Source organism: Electrophorus electricus, chromosome 17, assembly GCF_013358815.1.
Source record: "Electrophorus electricus isolate fEleEle1 chromosome 17, fEleEle1.pri, whole genome shotgun sequence".
In the NCBI taxonomy this organism is placed as follows: domain Eukaryota; kingdom Metazoa; phylum Chordata; class Actinopteri; order Gymnotiformes; family Gymnotidae; genus Electrophorus; species Electrophorus electricus.
The window spans coordinates 3,918,762-3,941,825 of record NC_049551.1 but is presented as its reverse complement, the minus strand read 5'-3'; the positions used below and the strand labels follow the sequence as shown (position 1 = coordinate 3,941,825).

General features: G+C 50.8%; 1 protein-coding gene across 11 annotated transcripts in view; it reads left to right on the top strand.

Annotated features, from left to right (window-relative positions):
• The window catches only part of nbeaa (neurobeachin a), a 93,526-nt gene that overhangs the window by 35,888 nt on the left and 34,574 nt on the right, over positions 1–23,064 (top strand). For all 11 annotated transcript variants that reach the window (XM_035535481.1, XM_035535482.1, XM_035535476.1 and 8 more), the window contains exons 2-13: positions 4,288–4,519; positions 6,098–6,198; positions 6,695–6,790; positions 7,201–7,322; positions 8,751–8,877; positions 10,890–11,009; positions 11,449–11,595; positions 18,416–18,613; positions 19,081–19,214; positions 20,732–20,840; positions 20,942–21,094; positions 21,957–22,125. In XM_035535481.1, coding sequence (XP_035391374.1) covers positions 4,288–4,519; positions 6,098–6,198; positions 6,695–6,790; positions 7,201–7,322; positions 8,751–8,877; positions 10,890–11,009; positions 11,449–11,595; positions 18,416–18,613; positions 19,081–19,214; positions 20,732–20,840; positions 20,942–21,094; positions 21,957–22,125 — 1,708 coding nt within the window. The remainder of the gene's footprint in view (positions 1–4,287; positions 4,520–6,097; positions 6,199–6,694; positions 6,791–7,200; positions 7,323–8,750; positions 8,878–10,889; positions 11,010–11,448; positions 11,596–18,415; positions 18,614–19,080; positions 19,215–20,731; positions 20,841–20,941; positions 21,095–21,956; positions 22,126–23,064) is intronic.

Genomic DNA, 23,064 nt, shown 5'->3' with positions numbered 1-23,064 from the left:
GCTGTGATCTGCGTCGGCATTCTCTAAATGCACTGCTCATCTTGCGAGTTCCTGATGTGCATTAAGTCTGTCTCCCCCTGGTCTTCTCCTTCTGTCCGGCCTTCCCACACAGAGCCGGTCTTGGGGGTTTGCTCCCGCAGAGTAGTGGCGTGCCTGTAATGAGATCACCTGTCTCGCGCTGCGTGCAGGAGCAGTGATGTGCATCTAAACTGAAGAGTGTAATAGTTCACAGCTATGGAACTGGTTCATCTAATAACAACACCTTGTGAATCTCCATTTGGTCATCGCTATAGCAACGATAAAGGAGAATGTGCGAAGCGGAGCCTCGGCTGATGCAAATGATACAACAACTCTGAAATACTGTGTGTTGAAATATGCGAATTTTGTGTTAAATTATTTGATCATTTCCAATGGATTCCTCAGCACAACAGGGAATTCTGGATTAGGTTGTGCGGAATATGGGGCACGTGGTTTCCGACTTGGGCCTGGAGAAACGCCGGCCCCATGGGCACACGCATCTTGCTGTTGATGTAGGGGCTCCCAGGACCGGTGGGCTGGGGCGTGACAGGCGCGGGACTGCCGCGGGACTGCCGCGGGACTGCCACAGGCTCGGCTGCGCATCACAGACGCTCTCCACCTCTCAGTGCCTTTCATATCTTTTCAGGAGAATAGAACAGATTTGAAGGGGAAGCACAACAGGAGGGTTGGGGGGACTTGTGTCTCCTTTTGTGAAACCTTCTCAAATTTTCCCAGTTTATTCTGTCTGTCTCTCGCTCTCTCTCTCTCTCTCTCTCTCTCTCTCTCACTTTCTCACTCACTCACTCACACACACACACACACACACTCTCTCTCTCTCACACACACACACACACACACACACACAAATTGCCCCTCCTTTGCGTCATCCTCAACAGCGCATCAAAACCCCGCTGCACAAAACCTTTATCTGCGTTCCTGTGACGAGACGCCCCGAGGCCGATGCGCAGATCGGATCTGTTCGAGCCGGCAGTGAAGAGTCGCTGCCACGGCGAACAGGGACGCTGAGCATCACACAGCGCCGTTGCCACGGTGAACGGGGAGGCTGAGCGCCACATAGCTCCCGTTGCCACGGTGAACAGGGGGGCAGAGCATCACGCAGCTCCCACTATCAGCTGTCTAACTGCTTCCTGACTCGTGCACCTCTCTCCCACTTTAGTCACACGCGTGCACAATACACGGTTGCCTGGCAACATCACATTAAACATCAAATGCACGGTTATTTTCTGTCTCTGAGCGCGCCCACCAGGGTCTGTCGCAGGCTGCCGTGAAGAAATGAAGTAATTTGAGAAGTGGCTTTGAAATGGGCTCGTCTTCAAGTTTCTTCATGCATACTGGCAAAAAAAAAAAAGGGGGGGGGTATAGAGAGATATCTAAATATTAGAAGGTGGCAAGCAGAACGTTTGAAACGGGGAGAGTGAATTCTCCCTCTGCAGCTCGATGCTACAAGGCCTTTGCGTAATTTCAGCTAATGGATTCTGCAGGTTGAGGATGGACGTTGGCGAGGAGGCCCAGGCGTGGCAGCTCCCAGCCATGTGTGTCCATCTCACGCTGGGTGTAGCTGGAGCTCCTCGTAGTCAAAGCCAAGCAGGGCAGGCGCTGCATTGAGGCCTGCTACTGGGCTGTCCTGTGGTCAGACCTGTATTGTGGTCTCATCTGTACTGTAGTCAGACCTGTACTGTGGTCAGACCTGTACTGTGTTCTCATCTGTACTTGTGGTCAGGTACTGTACTGTGGCCTCATCTGTACTGTGGTCAAGTACTTCCAGCTTTACGAAGACCACTACATTTCTAAGTGTTCCCTGTTACTTTGAAGCAGAGAAAATGTCTAATTCCTTGAATATGTGATCTACACAGTGTGCTTTAAAGGGCGTAGTGCATAAACGGTGCATAAACTGATAGTATTTCTGGACCTTCTTCACTTAGCAACTGGGATTGCTTGCATACCTGTGGTTATCCTCAAATAAAGTGGTTAAGCAGAAGGAGTTTGAGATGTGTGCTATGTTGCTGAAGGACTTCCAAACGCGTGCTCTGTTGCCAAGCTTCCATATCCAACCATGCCCTCTCAGGGAACTGTTCACCTGTGGTGTTCTCTGCTGTTTGTGCTCAGGTTAATTGCTATTGGTATTAGACTAATTTAACACTGTCAGTGCTGATTGACATTGACGTGAGACTGATTTAACAGACGGGTACTAACAGATATGTGTGTGCCCACTGAGAGAAATCGGAGCCTCCTTACCAAACACGGGTGGAGGAAGCCAAGGGGAGTGATATCTCTTATTACAGAAACACTATTATCACCATAAAGGATCACTGCACTTTTAATTTCTGTAGTTAAAGGCATTTTAAAGGCATGTTATTATATACTTTTATTGGAGTGGACGTTTAAATGGACGACTTCTACTTTTATTAGAGTGGTGTTTTATCAAGAGTGTCGCAACTGTCAGTCCAGTAGAGTATGTTTGCGCTTGGTCCGGTGAAGAGGTGACAGCCTGAAGGACCCATCGCCCGGGCGCAAGCGCGCTGGAGCGCGATGCAGCGTCGCCGCTCACGTTCCCTCTGTCGCGCTCGATCTTGTTATCTGTTGAGTGACGCCGCTCTCAGACCGGCGTGCGATTCGCTCCATTTGCTTGCCCTTTGTTTTCAGCTGGCGCGCCCGAACAAATCCAATTTGCTCATTTCCAAAAATGCAGCAAAGGCAGTCTGCCTGGTGCATGTCTGGGGGGGGGGGGGGATTGCCGATATGACTGCTCCTTTAGCTAGAGTCAAGTATCGCGTCTTTAACACAGACTACGCCCTCAGTTTATTAGCACACTTAGCCCTGTTACACACACCAGGGTTCCATCTTTACATCTGCAGAATGAAACGCGGTCACATGGTCAGACCGTGTGTATTACGCCACTTTCCAAGCGGAGCGCGTCATATTACTGGAGGTCTGGCTGCTCCGTTCTGAACTGCGTCCTTAGCTACTGACAACACCTAGAATGATGGAATGCGCCACCTCTGTAAAATGGGTTGAGTGGGGTGCGGAACTCAACCGCGCGTGTGTGTGTGTGGGGGGGGGGCGTGTTGTTTGAGTGTTTGAGCTAATGTTTAAATATTCCTGGTTTCTCAAAACAGTTCTGTTTTATAGATTTTTTTTATGCTTGCGTTCCCTGCTGTATTTAGCAACATACTGTTTTTTTCCACATTAACCTGTAACTTTGAATTCCCTTTTAGAGTTCACATAACTATCTCACTGAGTGCCAAGTATGGATTAGTAAACATCCTACAATTAATCTTCCACTTACTAATAGCCTCTGGGACTTATGTAGCAGTGGAAATCTATAGGAGTGGTCAGACCAGCCTTCCCCGCGGGTGGGGGGCGCTATAGATCGTGCATTAGGCCTTGTGTTGGTGACAAGGTCCCCCATCTACATTTTGCTCCACCTACTGCAGCACTCTGCTCTAGTCAAGATCGAACCATCGCTAAAGGTTAGTCAGTATTGATTTTGTGAGCCAAAGCTGCGGTCTCTGGGCACAGCCGAGCTCTTCATCTTCATATGGACGATGTCGTTATTTCGAGGGTTTATAAGTGACCCGTAACCAGACTCGGTAACTAGTCAAGGTCGGCATCCCTAACAGCCTGGCATTATGGACGTTCAAATCGATCAGCGCCTCCACGTGCGAAAGGTTTCGCCGTCCGGCTCGGTGTTGGCAGACGTTTATAGATCCATCGTAAGGAATCTGGAGGCGACGGGTGGGACGCGCGAGCGCGGCAGGCCGGGGCAGGTGCGCACGCTCGGCTCCGAGCCGCTGTCTCCTCTGCAGCAGTGTCGGGGAGAAGTCCAGCACTCCTTCCTAGCGTCCACCGTGTTCACGCCCGGGCCTGGGCTTCTCCATCACAGCCCGGCCAATTTCACGCCTGTTGAGCGTCCTGAGTGCCGCCATTGATTACCGTTCGCCGTGGAGACACCACTCCCCCTACGCGCCCCGCCCCCCCATAGGCCGGAGCAGCGATCCGAGTCTGTTGGGCTGGGAGGCCTTTTTTTCCTGTACGAGCTCTGCTTCTGTAATTCTCTCTTGCTTCCGTTTGTCTTTCTCCTCCGCCCACCGCTCCGCCCTGAATGCTTTCTTGCAACTTCACTTTGTCGCCAATTTCATTTACGTCCCTCGTTCTAAAAAATTACCTCTCTGCCTTCCTCCCTCTCTCTCTCACATTTATTCTCTATCCCTTTCCTCACCCCATCCCCCTCCTCCCTCCGTCTGACAGCTCGTCGGGGGCGAGTTCGACCTGGAGATGAACTTCATCATCCAGGCGGCGGAGAGCATCGCGTGCATGGTGGAGCTGCTGGAGCACTGCGACGTCACGTGCCAGGCCGAGATCTGGAGCATGTTCACCGCTGTCCTGCGCAAGAGCGTGCGCAACCTGCAGACCAGCACCGAGGTGGGCCTAATCCAGCAGGCCCTGCAGAAGATGAGCGCCGTCGACGACATGATTGCAGGTAGGCGTGGTCAGAACGCGCTGTCGCCATGGCTACAAAACACACCCAGCCAGGCAGGCTCTGAAATCACTCGGCGGGCGGGGGGGATTTAATCAGAGTTGTGGGTCAAAGTCCATTGTCCACAAGTCCAAGCTACTTTTCATTAAATAATAAAAGCACTTTTATTTTTCTCCTGCCTGTTGTTTTGCTGTAAGCATGCACTTCAGTACGCTTTCACACCCAGTGGGTTTGCACCGTTATGGCAGGGAGGCTACAGATTGCCTCCACAGCGCTCATAGTGCGCTCATATTGCACTCATAGTGCGCTCCTGTGACCAGTACGTGTGTGTAACTACCTTCCCACTATGCAGGTCTGCTAACGCGCGCCTAATTTGTCAGATTGCTTCTGTACGCACGTTCAGGATGCTCTGTGCTCTTTGCATCCCTCTGACAGGTCTGCACACGGCACCTGCCTTTGCTACTCTGATCGACCAATCACTCGCCATTTCCCTACATACCACTGACGTGGCACTTTAACTTCCACTTGGCTCTGGAGTTCATCTCCCCGTTTTCTGCTGTCTGAACAGGACGTGATCAGCGATAAATGACGTATCGAATTTCATAAAAAAATAAAGATAAACATTATTTAGCTCTTTATTGCCCATCAACGTGTCAGTTCACGTTAGGTTCTGCGGGATGCTAAAACACTCCATCGCGACGCCGGCGTACGATTAATGGTGGCGTGAGGAGCGGTCGTACTCTGTGAGCCCGCCTCCAGCCTTGTGATGTCACCGGCCCACTGCAATGGTTCAGTGACATCATCTGCCTGAGTCTGCAAGTCTCAGCACTGCTTCTGACGCATCATATATGTGGTTCGTTCTGTCCCTCCCTCGATTTCATGCTCTCTCTCTCCCTCGCTCTCTCGTGTTCTCTCTCTCTCTCTCTCTCTTGCACTTGTTCCCGCTCTTGCGCTCTCTCTCTCTCTCTCTCTCTCTCTCTCTGTCTGTTTCTCTCTCTCTCGCTCGCTCGTTCTCTCTCTCTCTCTGTCTGTCTCTCTGTCTATCTCTCCCCCTCACTCCCTTGTGTTCTCTCTCTCTCCCCCTCGCGTTCTCTCTCTCCTTCTCTCTCCCTCACTCTCTGTCTCTCTCTCCCTCTGTCTCTCTCTCACTCTATTGCTCTCTCTCTCTGTCTCTCTGTGTCTGTCTCTCGTGTTCTTTCTCTCTCTGTCTGTCTCTCTCTCTCTCTCTCACGTTCTCTCTCTCTCGCCTTCTCTCTCTCTCTCTCTGTCTGTCTCTGTCTCTCTCTCTCCCTCTCTCTCTCTCTCTCTCTCTCTCTCTGTCTCTCTCTCTCGTGTTCTCTCTCTCCTTCTCTCTCCCTCACTCTCTCTCTCTCTCTCTCTCTCTCTCTCTCTGTCTGTCTGTCTCTCTCTCTCTCTCTGTCTGTCTCTCTCTCTGTCTCTCTCTCTCTGTCTGTCTCTCTCTCTCTCTCTCTCTGTCTGTCTCTCTCTCTCACGTTCTCTCTCTCCTTCTCTCTCTCCTTCTCTCTCTCCTTCTCTCTCTCTCTCTCTCTCTCTCTCTCTCTCTCTCTCTCTCTCACCCAGATCTCTTGGTGGACATGTTGGGAGTCCTGGCCAGCTACAGCATCACGGTGAAGGAACTGAAGCTGCTCTTCAGCATGCTGAGGGGGGACAGTGGCGTTTGGGTAAGTGGAAGCCCCGCGACGCTGCGGCACCAACGACGCTGATGTAAGATCGTCTCCTTGCTGCCTCCGCAGTCGTAGCAGTTAATACGTGAGGAGCAAGGACTGACCTGAGATCAGTGCTTTTGTTGTAACCGCTGGGCCAGGGACATGTCTGAGGCCAGTAGCCAGAGCTGTGCGCCCCGTGGAGGTCTCAGACAGGCCATTGATTGGTTAAACGTTCTGTGATCTGCGGTGAGGTCATAAACTGATAGCCCCACCCCCAGACCACATGCATGCATAATGAAATATATTTTTGTTGTTTTAACTTGTTACTTGTTTTTCTGTGTCTCTCTTGTTTTCTCTCTGTCCTCCTTTCCGTGATGGTTCTGTGATGGTTTCCTCTCCTGTGTCCCACTTGTACTGTTCTTAATCTCATTTGAAATTCCTGGCTCTCAAAATCTAACCCCCCCCCCCAACGACACTGTCTAAACAACCCCAATCTCCTTCCTTATGGCAGCCGAGACACGCCATCAAGCTGCTGTCCATCCTGAACCAGATGCCACAGAGACATGGCCCAGACACCTTCTTTAATTTCCCAGGGCGCAGTGCAGCGGTGAGCTTCTCCCTTTCTCTGCCTGCTTTCACGCACGCAGTGGGGTACTACCAGCCCAGCTCTGCTTGCAACCGCTACAGTGAAATCTCACACCACAACACACTTCCAAAGTACTCTGGTGCTTTCAAGAGGAATTAGTTATACAAATATTAAATATCTATTAATATTTAATATGGCAGTTTTCAAATGAGACAGACATATGAAACATATATGAGTCGTTCCCCATCATCTTATTGACAGCGTTAATGAACATTAGTGTGGATCGTCTAGCTGATCCTGGATCAGACAGTTGGATCGTCTAGCTGATCCTGGATCAGACAGTTGGATCGTCTAGCTGATCCTGTGTCAGACAGTTGGATCGTCTAGCTGATCCTGGATCAGCAGGTTTATGCAGTGTCTTCTTTCTTCAGGCTATCGCTTTGCCTCCCATTGCTAAGTGGCCTTACCAGAATGGTTTTACCCTCAACACGTGGTTCCGTATGGACCCTCTCAACAACATCAACGTAGACAAGGACAAACCCTACCTGTACTGGTAAGTCCTGTCCACCGCAGGAACCTGCGGGATGCTACAGTCCCTCGGCTAGGCCCCGGACAGCGTGCGGCTCCTCTCCGCTGAGCGAGGCATGCCGAGGGTGCGCTGGGTAAATACGTCAAGAGGGCTCAGCATGGGCCCGGGAACAACCCGCCACCAGACAGCCGGGCCTGCCCCGCTTTGTCACGCCGCACCGACGAGCCTCGTTAACTTTGACCTTTTGATTTAATTGCCCCCTTTGCCTTCACAAAGAGTTGAAAACGGTGCATTTCGTGACATTCGAACCAACCTGAAAGCGACTTTATTAATATGAATATGAATACCTATGAATACAAATACCAGAGTCATGCCATTTATGGGAGGGTAAGGTGGTGTGCTTTTAATGTTTCAGAGGCTGAAAAGACCGTAACACTATGGTCCGTCACGCTTTTTCAATTCGGTTCAAATCACATTCATCCATGTTTTAATGTAGTTCAGTTCGTTTGCCATTAGAGTTAAACACAAGAGGAAGAATAACAGCAGCCTGTTTGTGTCCCTGTGGTGATAGGACAAGCAGTTACAAGCAGAACATTTGTAATCCTACTCATTTAGTGTTTTGTGGTAATATTTCTGTGGAAAGCGATAAAAAGGCTTTTATAAAGAGAGTACCTGAGTATTGGGCCATTCTGGGTCACACGAACACAGCATCTGTGTTAAAAAAAGTAATCTTAAACTTTTTTTCCATATTGACATAAGGTGCTGCTTTTTGGTATGAAGTGTCTTCTGTGAACAGCAGTTTTTATGGAGCATTTCAAGGTTGAAGAAATTCTTATTTATTTAAATTTTATTCTCTTATTTGCCATTTTCTGTGTGAAATTGCAGCACTGTGACCCGGGAGACTTATTTTTCATTTGACTGGCAGAATATGAAGTAATAGAACGGCGTGTGTGTACACACACCAACAAACCCACCCCTCCCGAACACACCACACACGCGTTGCCTTTTTCTTTCTTGAATTGGTTTTTTTCAGAACTGCCTGAGTCTCTGACTACGCTGAAACCAGCATGTGACCCCGTTCTGTGTCTGTGTGTTGCCTTGGTGATCACAGCATCACAGAAAGGGGAGGGCGGAGTGAGCGTGACATGAACGCAGTCACGGGTGCGGATAACCCATCAACAGAGCCAAGCACAGACATCCATGTTGGTTTCAAAGCTCAGTAGACTAGATGAGTTCTGGCTTCTGAGAGGGGGAGGAGGAGCAGGAATGTTTTCTTTACTCCCAACACTGTTTTCCCCGAGGGTTTTAAAATTCAGCTTATGCTGACTCATATCTGGTTAAACCAAACCAGACCATCAGAGGTTTTTACATTCAATAGCGACGTCCGTCGTTAATCACCGTCGTCTTTCCGTCCCGTCTAACCGTGTCCGCCGCGTTCACTTCCTGTCCCAGCTTCCGGACCAGCAAAGGGATCGGCTACTCGGCCCATTTTGTGGGAAACTGCCTGATCGTGACGTCGCTGAAGTCCAAGGGGAAGGGCTTCCAGCACTGCGTGAAGTACGACTTCCAGCCTCGGAAGGTGAGCATTGCCGTGTTCCCGTCTGGTCCCAGACCAGGTGGGACTGCTCACAAGAGAACACACTAGAGCAGTAATGGCATAGGCAACACGTGTGTGGTGTGTACTGGAAGAAGACTGTTCAGCTCCAGAACCCAGCAGTCCAGATGCTGTCTGGGTGAGGTGGCGACAGTGCCCAGTGATTCTTCCATGACGCCACAACTCAGAGAGTGATCTCATCAGTGCCACCTTGCCTGTACGCTAGGACAGAGCTCTGAGCCGGCTTGGTTTCTCCCACACAGCAGGGTCAGGGTGGAGGTCCAGTCTGGATGGAGAGGTCATGCTCTCATCTCATCTCATCTCATCTCATCTCCTCCCCTCCCACCCTCTCTCTCCCTCTCTCTATCTCCCTCTCTCTCTCTCTCTCTCTCTTTCTCTCCATACTGTAATTGGTATGAAATAGTAACTGGAAGAAGTACAGATGAGAAAGGACAATAAATAAATAATAGAAATAAAATACGGAGGGGAGAAATAAGGAATTAGACAAATACATAAAAGTGATTATAGACTGGTGAGTGTGTATGTGTGAGCGTGTGAGTGTGTATGTGTGAGTGTGCGTGCGTGCATTATGGGTGGGTTACTCATTGTTCCTCATGCTATGGCAGGCAGATATACATCACCCAGCTAAAGCGCTGCTTTCTCTCTCTCTCTCTCTCTCTCTCTCTCTCTCTCTCTCTCTCTCTCTCCTCCCTTACTGTCAGAAGAGAGGCCTGATCTATTTCAAGATCATCTGGTGTGATTTTTGAGTTCTTTTCTGACTGTGTCTTTGCCCCGTCGGCTATCACACGGTCTCTGGTTTTCTGCTCGGTGGCATGTTTTAGACAGAGTGCCTCGTGCAGGCTCTTCTGAGAGCAGGATGGTGGAGGAGTGTGTACCTATTAGCATGCTCACAAAACAGCATGTTGGGATAAGCCACTGGAATGTGTATTCTGTTTAACAATGGAGTTCGCGCCCATTGTGAGTGAGTGTGTGTGTGTGTGTGTGTGTGTGTGTGTGTGTGTGTGTGTGTGTGTGTGTGTGTGTGTGTGTGTGTGTGTGTGTGTGTGTGTGTGTGTGTGTGAGAAAGAGGGAGAGCGTAAGAAAGGAAGCCACTCAGTGAGCTAGAGAAACAAACAATGAAAGACAAACAGACCTGGACCAGAACCAGGGGGCACCAAGTGATTTGGCCAGTGATGAGGTCAAGGAGAGAGCGCACCCTCCAGGAGAGAGCTTGAGGTCAAAGAGAGAGCGCACCCTCCAGGAGAGAGCGCACCCTCCAGGAGAGAGCGCACCCTCAGGTCTGCGAGACCCACAATCCCCCAGAGTGCTTGGGTTCTGTAACTGATCATCTGTCTTTAGGCCACAATGCTCTCCTCTGTTGTATCAAGAAACACGCACACACGCCAAAAGTATATAAAACAAAGTATGCCAAAGTATATAAAGCACGTAAGCGCTTCCATGCTTGAGAAACAGCACAAAAACTCCTTTTTCTCTGGTTATGATGGAATATTTACTGATATGGCAGTTCACATGGGATTAAAATAACTTGGGCTTATTTTTACCAGTCATTTTATAGTAGGTAAAAAATGCCAGAATATTTACTGACAAGGGAGCGCATAGTTTGTAAAAATGACATGGCGGATTTGGCTGGAAGTCGCATCACTGACGGTATTAATTGCATTACTCCACCTCCCCATATGAACTAATCCTGTCCAAAATAGGGTTTAAGACTGTATAACATTCCCCGGCCAAAGCTTTGTCTGGATTATATTGCTACAACAAATCTGAAATCCCCGAATTAAAGCGCTGGTTAAAGGAAGCCTTTGGTCTCCTTTTCTTCCGCCATCACTTTATTTGTCTTTCCCCAAGAGCTCCAGCCCACCCTGTTAGCTGTGTAAGGCCTCCGCGCAGTGGGGGCGCGGTGACATGGGTCTGGACGAACAGCCGCCTGTCCAGTGCTGCTCATGTGTGTCTGTTTCTCTGTCCCGGTCCTGCAGTGGTACATGATCAGCATCGTGCACATCTACAACCGCTGGAGGAACAGCGAAATCCGTTGCTACGTCAACGGGCAGCTGGTCTCCTATGGCGACATGGCCTGGCACGTCAACACCAATGATGTAAGTGACTCAGCCATGATTAACGGTGCACTCTCTCGCTCTCTTTCTCACTCCCACAATCCCTCCCTCCCTTTTTCCCTCTTTCTCTCTCTCTCTCTCTCTCACTCCCACAATCCCTCCCTCTCGCTCTCTCTTGCCTATGTGTGGAAAAGTAAACAAACTTCACCCGCGTGCAGAAGTAACGCTCAGCAGCATGAGGGGTGCAGCGCGTGCGTGACCTGGCGCTACCTGGCGCGTTACGCAGCGCTCCGCTGGCTAGACCACGAAGCCGAGCAGGCGGCGCCGGCGACCCGCGCGGCCGGCCCTGTTCCCACACCACGAGGGTCCGATGTGAAAGGGCATGTGCTCTCGCCGTAGTGTAAGCAGGTGGGAATGGGAGGTGAGGGACACCCATGCCCTCATAAACCATCTCTTCCTCACCTCTGTTGCCGACCTCCAGAGCTATGATAAATGTTTCCTGGGCTCGTCGGAGACGGCCGACGCCAACCGCGTCTTCTGCGGGCAGCTGGGAGCCGTCTACGTGTTCAGCGAGGCCCTCAACCCCGCCCAGATCTTCGCCATCCATCAGCTGGGACCCGGCTATAAGGTAAGAGGGCGCGCACCCGCGTCAGCGCTCCGGCGGGGGAGAATGTGAGAGCGCTGTCCTGTGCACTTTCTGCATCACTGCTAGGTTCAAACATATTTGATTAACCTACAAAATTAACACTCCAAGTATAGTCCGGGCACGTACACGTTTCACAGGATGTTCATCTAAACTAGTACACAGAAAGATTAGTGTGAAATTAGCAACACTTCAGATGTTCATTGCCTCAGTGTCAGATCTCTGCAAAGAACACTGCTAAATATATATGGGCCAGGGTTATTAGAAACAGGGACAGTTTGTCTGTCTCGCTCTCTCTCCCCTCCCCCACCCGATCTGCTCCCCCCCCCGCCCCCCCACCAAATCACACACACACACACACACACACACACACACACACACACACACACACATACACATACACCAGCTACCAGCTGCAGAACTGTTGGGAGAATGACCTTGAGTCTTTATTCCTCTCCTTGCGTCCTCTCTGGATGCCGGGAGAGACCCCGTGGGCCTGGGACTCCAGTGCGCTGCTCAGAGCAGCAGGAACGCTCCATCATTACCGCCGCCACGCTGCCTTTCCAGTGCTCCGCCTCTCCCTTTTTCCGGCGCGGTGTGTGCTTATTCCGGGGTTTGCCCGCGACTCCTGCCGTCTCAGCAGGGAGGCTGGCGCCGCCGTTTGGGGCAAATTCAAGCTCGAATTGGAAGAGGATTCATTGCTACTGACATCTTCCTGCTTTAGCACTTTCTCATTAACGCGCTCCTCTTGGAGACGTGCGTGCGCATGCATGTGCAGGTGCTCGGTCTGTCCAGGCCTCTTACTATAGCTGCAAAATAACTGACAGACAGGACCGTGTGAAGGAGAAGGCCAGCAGCTCGTCGGATGGTTGCCAGTTCACTCCACGTCCTCTGATATCCCCACTGCTGTTTTCTTCCTTTACTGCCTCTCCACAAAAATCGATATGTCTTTCACTAGGTTTCTCTCTCTCTCTCTGTGTGTGTGTGTGTGTATATATATATATATATATATATATATATGTGTGTGTGTGTGTGTGTGTGTGTGTTCTGTTTCTGCCCACCCAGTTTAATTGTATGTGCTTTATTGGCATGTCATCGTTGCATTTGTATTGGCAAATCTTGGGTTCCGTAGTATGAAGGTATTAAAGAATATTAATGCAACACAGGTCTCCCTTTCCTGGAGGCAGACGAGGGTGCTGATGTCCAGCACACCTCATGTCCCTCTAGCAGGTGTGGCCATTCCTGAATGCCAAAGAGGCTGCTGAATCTGGGACATTTAGCAGTCATTTTTTTGGAGAGATTTCTTCCCGAGTGTCCTTGAATTTTGAGCGTTCCCTTAGGAAGTGCAGCTCTGTTTCATGTTTGTTTTGTTCACACTGTTGGCAAACTCTTTGCTCTTTTGGCAGAGAAGAGCACTTCTCTCTGTCTCCATGTTTCTTTTTCTCACTGCCTCTATGTGTCTTCTTGGATCTTCAACGATCGGCACGGGTCTGTCCGTCACCCTCCCGTTAAGTGCTCTGATTGGGTGGCTGTGCGTCGATGGGGTCTGATTGTGGCCTCGGTGACTAAAGTGTGTGTGTGTGTGGGGGGGGGTGTTTGGAGGGGGCCCCTTATCCCACAGGGTCACCGAGGCCGAGGGGCAGATAGATGAGGGAAGCTAATAGGTCACGTCAACTGCCCATCATCGTCTAGGAAACAGGCGTGTTTCAGAGGAAATAGTAAGAGGCTAAGACGACCAAAGCATATTCTTTGTGGCAGAAAGGAAGCAGAGCTGCATTATCGTGTGTGTGTGTGTGTGTGTGTGTGTGAGAGAGAGAGACAGAGAGAAAGAGAGAGAAATAAACCATTTCTAAATCTTCCAGAGAGTTGCGACAGACTCCAAAGGCATTTGAGGGTCTGGTGACTGAAGGTTATAAATAGCACCACAGCTAAGTAAAAGCTGATTAAAGTTAGTTGTGGGCTGATGGAAGCCAGTCGGAGCAATCTCAGGAACTCAACATCTTAACAGCTCAACAGCCTCACACGAAACACCCTTTATATTTGCATCCACCACCCACTTCACAAAAGCGCAGTGTGCCTGTGCTGGCTGACCACCGTGGTAACAGCCGGGATATGCGAGCTACTGCCCCCTGCTGGACAGCGGATCTTTACACGAACGCCATTTCCCCTCAAGGCGTTGTAGCATTCAGATCGTTTTGACGTCGGACGTTCAAAGCTGCTCTTCCTCTCCCACCTCCCAGTCAGCTTCGCACCGGAGGCCCTCGACGTTCTCACCAAGAAGAACTTTTCGGATGGCGGAATAGCCGCCGCGAGCCGGCAGGCTGTGGGGTTCAATTAAAGCTCACGGCGATTACGCGCAGGAAATGAGGCGGTTACGGATCGCTCCGCAGGGAGCGCACGGCTCCACTCGCCGCCTCCTCTTAGCAACCACGTCTGAGGAGGACAGCGCGTCTCCTCGTTAAACGGCTTCATAGAAAATGGACTGCTGGTATAGAGCCCTGGTTTTTAACTTTTTTCTCTTTCTGTACTTCTCTCTCTCTCACACAGCTCTGTCCAGCACTCAAGTCATCATGGCTGCCTCCAACTGAGGGCTTTTATTATTAATAGCTGTAACAGGATTCAATCTCCCTGACCCCTGCCTTCTCCAGCTATACGTGTGAATTAGACAGAGCGTGCGTGCGTGTGCGTGCGCGTGCGTGTGTGTGTAGGAGAAGCCATTAGTGATGCTTTACTTCACAGAGCACATAACCTCAATATTTGATGGTGAAATTAAGTTAGAATGCTGATTCAAAGTAAAATGTAACCGGTATGGCCTGATGTTTAGCATTGCCTAGGCCACATGCCTATATGCAGGTGTCGGTGCGTTTGTGTTTGTGTTTGCCCATGGCTGGGCACAACACCAAAGACTGTCCAGATGTCTAAGCAGCATGACATGTCAAAGCTGGCCGTTTTCTGTCCTGCTAGCCTGTGGTGTGGATCTCCCAGGGTTCTGACTGACAAGAACTTCTGGGCTGAAGGCACAGATGTGTGAACTGCACGGGTCTGCGCAATGATGTACATTTATGGGTGGAAGGATATAGCTGAAGTTTGGAAATTGCATAAGATTGAAAGATGAAGTGCCAAGGCACTCTGATTAAACACGCACTCTGTGTGTGTGTGTGTGTGTGTGTGTGTGTGTGTGTGTGTGTGTGTGTGTGAGAGAGAGAGAGAGATGTGATGGGGCTGAATAACCTGTGTCCTGGGCACCGTGCCTGGTTCTGCCCTGTCTCAGACCAGCCAGGCCTGCGTTAACTGCCCTCCGCCTGCTAGGCACGATGTGTCTGTCCCAGCAGACTAACGAACGAATCGCGTTACTTCAAGTACAAATACAAGTACCTGTCCCTGTCTCTCTCTGTCTCTTGTGTGTTCTGTATTCCAGTACGTCTTCCAGTTAGACGTTGACCGTTGGCCGGGATGGTGGGAGGGTCCAGGCGCACTGTTGAACCAGGGCATGTTTAATGCTGAAATGGGCAGTGCTAACTCAGTGGTTAAACTACTCAACCAGTAACCAGAAGGTTGCCGGTTCTAGCCCCAACACTGCCGAGCTGCTACTGTTGGGGCCCCTGGGCAAGACCCTTAACCCTCAATTGCTCATCTAAACAATCAGGCAGGAGGTGGAGCTTAGGCCCTACAAAGAGCCAGAACATTTTGATTGGCCATGAACCCCTGCCCAGATTTCCCATGCTCCTGTGGGCTGTTCTTGGCCACGAGACACAAACCGTTGGTCCGTTGTATCAAACACCGGGCGGGTGATGTATCATCAGTGGTCTAGGAGCGTCTGCCAGGCCACAGGGTGCTGGAGCAGCAGCTGTAGCCTGGAAGGTGGATAGTGGGTAGGTGATGACAGCAGTCTCGGGGGGTGTTTGGGGCAGGCCGCCGTAGCCGGGGTGGTGGATGGAGAGATGGAAGGCTTGAAGGAGGTTGATGGAGAGGGAGGGATGGATGGTGGTGATATAGTGGGGGAGACTTTGGGAGCAGTGAGTAGAGCAGTAGGAATCTGCAGCAGGCTGGGACATTTTCTGCTTTCCACGCATGTTTTGGGTCTTTGAGAAATGGGGTGGGATGTGGTCCACAGTGATCTCTGCTAGAGGAACGAACACACACACACACACACACACACACACACACACACACACAGTGAAGAGGAACCCTCTTTTTCCCCTCATCTCTGTGTTGGAGAACTCTTGAGCTCTACTTCAGAATGTGAGGTACTTAAATACACTCTCTCTCTCTCTCTCTCTCGCTCTCGCTCTTTCTCACACACACACACACACACACACATCAGACATATATGTGTGTATGCACACCTCTCCCCCCACCCTTGACTGCTGTTCACATTCTGTGCCTGTGCATAGCGTTACTATTTCAGAATTAATCTCACTTAATCTCATCTCATTAATCTGTTGTGTGGTGACACCTTTTTTTTATCTGGGAGCTGGTAATTTGCATTATTTGCATTTTTTTTAAAAACAACAACAAACAAGCAAACAAACAAAGGAAGCCTGAGACAGAACAGTAAGAATGAAGAACTCTGGGATTGTTTTGGTGTCATTAGGACAAGCCACTAATGTGCTTTAAAACCCCTCAACTTTCTCAAGAAACACAGTTGGCATTGAAAGGCATTTTATCGTCCAAGATCTTGCCTGAGTAATCACCGTCTCTCTCCATGGCTGTGCCATTATAACGTCACTACTATAACAGGAGGGTTTCGGCTAAAGTTCACGAGCGTCTCTTTTGTCTTAGAGACATTAAGTTGCAAATATGAATCTTCACACCATTTGATAAAATAATTCCTAACTGGCCGACGACCCACCTCACCGTCATGCAGAAGATGATCGCTGCATTGTCAGCAAACTCGATTATAAACCTCAACTCCGACAATGGTGCAAATCACATAACAGGGGCATCAGAACGCACCCTCCAGCTGATCCTATGGGGTGCGTTAGCACGAGTTCCCTGTGGCCTCATTGTTAAAAAGTCCACCGGCCATAACAAAGTGCCAGAATCGATGTCTGGTGTTTCAGAACTAAACTATGAAGTGAAATATCACCCTGCGTACAATTAAAAGCAGATGAAACATCATCAGAACATAAGCTCGTGAGTCTTCTTGCCCACAAAGTGCGCAACAACAAAATTCAGCAATGTTGCTACGGCGTCCGTCATGAGTGCTACGGGACGGAAGTCATCCAGCACCTTTGGGGATGGAACCTTGACCACTGAAGCAACTCTGGATTTTTTCCGTACAACCTTTAGCCCGTGATGGAGAGCTGGAATATAAATGGAAAAGTGGCACGCAAAAACAAGGCAGTTTGTAAGCAGTTGTCCACTAATGCAATCAGGCCCTTTTCACACAGTTTTCTGTTCAAGAGTTCTCCAGACGTCCATTTCATCAGTCTGTATCTCGCCACCCTCTGAAACTGCTCTAAATCAAGGGAATGGAAACTCAAGTTAAACTGATTTAAATGTTCGGCGATGATGGACTCGCTTGACACTTAAGTTTTTTTTTTTCCTGTCCTGAATTCTCACTGTAGCTTAAACTCCTCTCCCGGAGCGGAAATGGTTCGCTTCTTAAGTTCATCCTCCAGCTCGTCTTTAAACGCCAGTTTTGGCTGGCTTTGTTTCTTTTGTCAATAACGGCTCTTAGACACTGAATGTCACGTTTGATTGAGAGGTTTTTTAAGGGCTGTACTGATCAAAGGCCTATTATTTGGATACAATGTAGTTGTCTTCCTCATGATAAAGTATATAAAAGATAAAGTATACAAATCGTTAAAAACACCCGTTGGTAGTGTGAAAGCAGCCATTCAGTTCATGTGTAGTGTCCTCAGTGCACGCCGCAACCTGTCTGCACCCAACTCTCTCTCCCTCCCTCATCAAGGCTGCTTGGTAAATCGGAGCAAGTCCAACGCTCTACCACATCTTGCTGGACAGCTACCATACTGATGAAATGACCACGAAGCTTCGGATAAAAATGCGGGGCAACTGGGGAAAAGATTGAGGTGAAGTGCACAAGTGGGTCGCCTCATCCGTACAGGCTCTGGGGATGTAAACCGCCATATCTTAAGCACTCGTGGGATCTTTCACGGGAAATAAAACATGCAGTTCAATGTGAGTACAGTGTGCAGAAAGATTCTCCAACTACAACAGTCTTACACCAGTGAGAGGTCACGCCCAACCCCAACCCCCCCCCCCCCCCCCCCCCCCCGAGCCCTGTGTGCTGCGGACCGGCCGAGTCGGCTGGACAAAGCCGTTTCAGAATCCTGCCTCACTTTCTGATCTATCAGCCGGGTTTCCGCCGGTGCCATCACACACGCATTCTCGTGCTCTCGCTAATGCTTTGTGTTCACTTGTAGTTCATCCGCGTTGTTCCTGAATGACAGTACATTCCGGAGAATGAGGGAGGGAAGGGACCGAGTCGCCGCCGTCTAACGGCCTCCGTTGCGGGCTCCCCCGTAACACTGTCGGGTGTCTCGTGTCCCGGCAACCAAACTGCTACGCTGAACCAGAAAGACGTGACAGTGTTGAAGTCTGGGGGATGGTTGCTTTGTTGGCAAGAGCAGCCGTATTCATAAAGAAGCTCACCGCATCCATGCTGATGACGCCAAGAATCAAAAATAATCCCTCGACTCCACATGAAAACATCCACATAAAAACACCAAACCCACACGACTACTGCTGCCTGTCACCACAATAGGGTCGTGCCATCTTTGTGGGATCTGTGATATCAGATTGTGTGTGTGTGTGTGTGTCTGTCTGTCCTCCACAGAGCACCTTTAAGTTCAAGTCGGAGAGCGACATCCACCTGGCGGAGCACCACAAACAGGTGCTGTATGATGGTAAACTGGCCAGCAGCATAGCTTTCACCTACAACGCCAAGGCCACGGACGCTCAGCTCTGCCTGGAGTCGTCTCCCCGCGAGAACGCCTCCATCTTCGTCCACTCGCCGCACGCCCTCATGCTCCAGGCGAGCGCACGTGACGCACACTCGCGCATGCACATGAACACACATACACATGCACCCCCACACTCACACACACACATGCACCCCCACACACACACACATGCACCCCCACACTCACACACACACATGCACCCCCACACACACACACACACATATGCACCCCCACACACACACACACACATATGCACCCCCACACACACACACACACATGCACCCCCACACTCACACACACACATGCACCCCCACACTCACACACACACATATGCACCCCCCCCCCCCCCCACACACACACACGCTTCCATTCACACACATATGCACACACACAGTTCTTGTACTTTGGTCATTTTTGAAATGCTACAGAATCATTGACTTCTACTTTCCTGCGGTGATTCATGGGTTGTGTGGGTCTGTGAGTGCGTGTGAGACTGTCCCTCTACTAACTCCTCTGTACGTCTCCTCGTCCCCTGCAGGACGTGAAGGCCATCGTCACCCACTCCATCCACAGCGCCATTCACTCCATCGGTGGTATCCAGGTCCTCTTCCCCCTCTTTTCTCAGCTGGACTACCGGCAGCCCAACGACAGCCCCGTGGAGACCACCGTGTGGTGAGCCCTGCCCCCCCGCATCCCCACGCACAGCTCTGCCGCGCTTGCCCGGCCGCTAAGCGCCTCCGCGTTTGTGTCTGACACCACGGGTGAGGGCATGCTGTGGATAGATGCGTGTTGAAGCCATCAGGCGACCATGGACCTGTGTGCATGTGCCTGTTTAACACGGAAAATCGTGGCTATTTAAAACCGGGAACAATAAAGGAATGAGGGAAAACCCACGTTTGCCGGACACGCCCGCACGCTGGGAGGGGCGCGGTGATCAAACGCAGCAGCCCCGCCCCTTGCAGGTGCAACCAGTCGAAGAGGCTCTGTAGCGCCGGCAGGCATCGCCTGCCGATCACGGATCAGTGACAGATCGGGCCGTCCGCTGCACGGGAGAAGTGTGGAGAAGCAAAGTGAGAGAGAGATTAGTGCCCTGAGCGCTGTGCAGTGAACAGAGAGAGAGAGATGGAGAGGGATGAAAGGAAAACGCCACAAAACCCGACAAAATGCACAAGAAGTGACCATAGCCTTGAAGTGGAAACCGTAGTGCCAGGAGAGGACTGTGTAGGCACTGTGATTTAACGGAAATAGAAGGTGAATTACATTTTTCCATCTCCTTCCCAAACTTTAAATTGATACGAGGCGCATTGTTTTAAATATCTTAGCAAAGGAACAGTGCGTGCAGTGCCGTGTGCGGTTGTGCTGAGCGCCGAAGTCTGTCTCCTCCTCAGCGTTACAGCGGTGTTTCCTCTCTCTGATACACTTGCACACACACACACTGAGTTGGCTTGGTTCGGTGTAGTGTGATTTCTGCTGGTTTATCCATGTATTTATGAAAAGTGTTTTTTTGGGGGGTTTTTTGGGGGGTTTTTTTTGGTTTTTTTTTTAAATATATATAAATAAATATTAATATTTGGCAAACTGGCAAACCTGTATAATCACAGTCATGCCAGTCCAGCATAAATGATACTGAATGGAGAGGAACCATGAGAGGAGGGGAGTGGAGACGTAGTGCGAGATATAGAGTGGTGGAGGGGGAGTTAGGCGACGCAGCAGCCGGAGACTTCAGCAGAACTCGGGAGTCTGTAAACAGCATCGGCGGCAGAGCTGTGGGTGTGCGTCCCTCCTGCCGGGAAGCCATGGAGCGCGTGCACGCGTCCGCACCGGTCGCCCTGGCGACCAGGCGCTCTGCGGCCACGGCAGTCCGTGAAACGGAACGGGACAGAGTGGCGGAGGCGGTACAGGGGCCTTGATGCTGCTAACGCGCGCACACACACACCTGCACACACACACACTTGCCCCACTGTGTGTTGAGCGGAAAGCACGACGTGTGTGGGTGTGCGTCTCTTTGTGGTTAACACTCACTCACTGGAGATGAATAGAAAAGTCTGGCCTTGCGGGGACCTTTTGCTGGTCCTCTACAAGCTTATCTTTCTATAAACACAATACACTCTTTCTCTGATGGCTAAAAGAGCCATCTAGGATTATATGAAGACAGTAATACTAATGTGTGTGTGTGTGTGTGTGTTCAGTGCCACTCTCCTGGCCTTCCTGGTGGAGTTGTTGAAGAGTTCAGTAGCCATGCAAGAGCAGATGTTGGGGGGGAAGGGTTTCCTTGTCATCGGCTACCTGCTGGAGAAGGTGAGCAGACCGCCGCCTGACTCACAGAACTGTTCCACGACTCGAGTCCTGTTCGACGTTTGGAATGCTGTTGTCTTCCTGTCTCTGTGTGTCCCCCTCAGTCTTCTCGTATGCACATCACCCGGGCTGTCCTGGAGCAGTTCCTGTCTTTCGCCAAGTATCTGGACGGCCTCACCCACGGAGCGCCCCTCCTAAAGCAGCTGTGTGACCACGTGCTGTTCAATGCAGCCATCTGGATCCACACGCCCGCCAAGGTCCGCACATCCGCCGCACCCACCCCCCCGAAAGTGCACTCCTTACCACGTGCCTACATATCTCCAGAGAAACGCGAGGAACTTGGATCCAGGCCTTCTGGATCATGAACAGTTAATGTTAATGAAATGAACCAGGGACAAGTGTGCAGCTACTGTTCATTCCTGAATGTCAGTGCAGATGAAACTTGTTTTTTTGGGGTGGGGGGTGGGGAGGGGTCTTGTAGCTGCAGTGCCCGTCGTGGGGTCAGGAGTGAGGGAAACCCTGGACCGCATCTCTGCTCCCTCCTCGGCTGTTTGTGCTCTCGCATGAGTGAATCCAGGAGAACAAAGATGTCGGAGGATGGAGATAAGGAGGAACAGTAAAGGAGGAGGAGAGTAGGAGGGAGGGATGAGTAGAACAGTGAGAGAGGGGGAGAGCGGGGGATGGAGAGAGGGAGCGAGAGGGGGGATGGAGAGGGAGAGAGAGAGGGAGAGGGGGATGGAGAGAGGAAGAGGGGGATGAGAGAGAGAGGGAGAGAGAGGGGGGATGGAGAGAGAGAGAAGAGGGGATGGAGAGAGGGGGATGGGGAGAGAGAGAGGGGATGGAGAGAGAAAAGGCGAGAGGGAGAGAGAGAGGGGGGATGGAGAGGGGAGGAAAGCCCCCCGCACCGCTACGTGTTCCCGGCTGGGTTAGGGTTTGGGGAGAGGCCCCAGGCGTGGGGGGCATTAGCTCCCCCTGAGACCACGCTGACTACCATTGTAGCCCCCTTAGTTCCACCCTAATTAACACATCTGTGCTGACTAGCATGCGTGTGTGTGTGTGTGTGTGTGTGTGTGTGTGTGTGTGTGTGTGTGTGTGTGTGTGTGTGTGTGCCTCCCGCAGGTGCAGCTCTCCCTGTACACCTACCTGTCAGCAGAGTTCATTGGCACGGCCACCATCTACACAACCATCAGGCGTGTGGGCACTGTGCTACAGCTCATGCACACGCTCAAGTACTACTACTGGGCCAGCAACCCACTGGAGAGCAGTGGTATCACACCCAAAGGGCTCGGTGAGTGTACGCACGCGCACACACATGCGAACGCAAGCACACGCGCATACACACACACACACACGCACAGACACACACAAACACGTACGTTTTCTTCTACGATGCGTACTACTGTAGCTCACCGGGTAAAATGGGCAGAACATGGTGCTAATAACACCAAGCTCATAGGTTCAGTTCGCCGGGACTGCGTGTGTACGTCGCTCTGGAGTGTTTTCCAAATAGCGTAAATGTAAACGACGCCCTGGAGGATTTACTATCTGAGCAGTGAGAGGCCTTTGTCAGAGGTTGCTGATGGCCTTGTCAGACGCAGCGTGTGTTTCGGTCCTCTTGACAACACGGTGATGTGATGTGGGTCTGTTTAGCCTCCTGGGTATCAGACTGTTGTTAGCGATTTGTGTGGTGGTTTAGGGGAACACCAACTTTGATGCTCCACTCATACGAGAGTTCTTCCAGTCGCTGCTAGGCCTCGCCCACTGCTGGGTTTGTGTTGGTTTGTGTGAGTAGCGGGCAGCTCACTTCATCCTCTCTCTCTCTCTCTCTCTCTCTCTCTCTCTCTCCCCTCCCTGCTTTTCTCCTCTCTTTTCATCAGCATGCTGTCTCTCTCCATCATGGTCCTTCAGAACGTGGACTTCACCAAACGTGCTTTCTTTCCATGACCCTCCCTTCACCAACGAACCCGCGACTGCGCGATTAGGCGTTTGCGGATCCATGGCGATCTCGCCCCTCCGGGAGAGTCACTAGCCACCTTCAGGCATTATGCCTGAAAATAAATAGCTGAGCAGCTCACAGTACCATCTGTGTACTGCTGAGACCGCCCCCTAGAGGCCATGCAGATGAAATGGCAACTCAGCGCTGAAGAATTTGCATCTGTGATCATGTTGATATGACACTCATGCAAATGTGTGTACAAAGTGATGGTGCATTGAGTGATTTTGAATT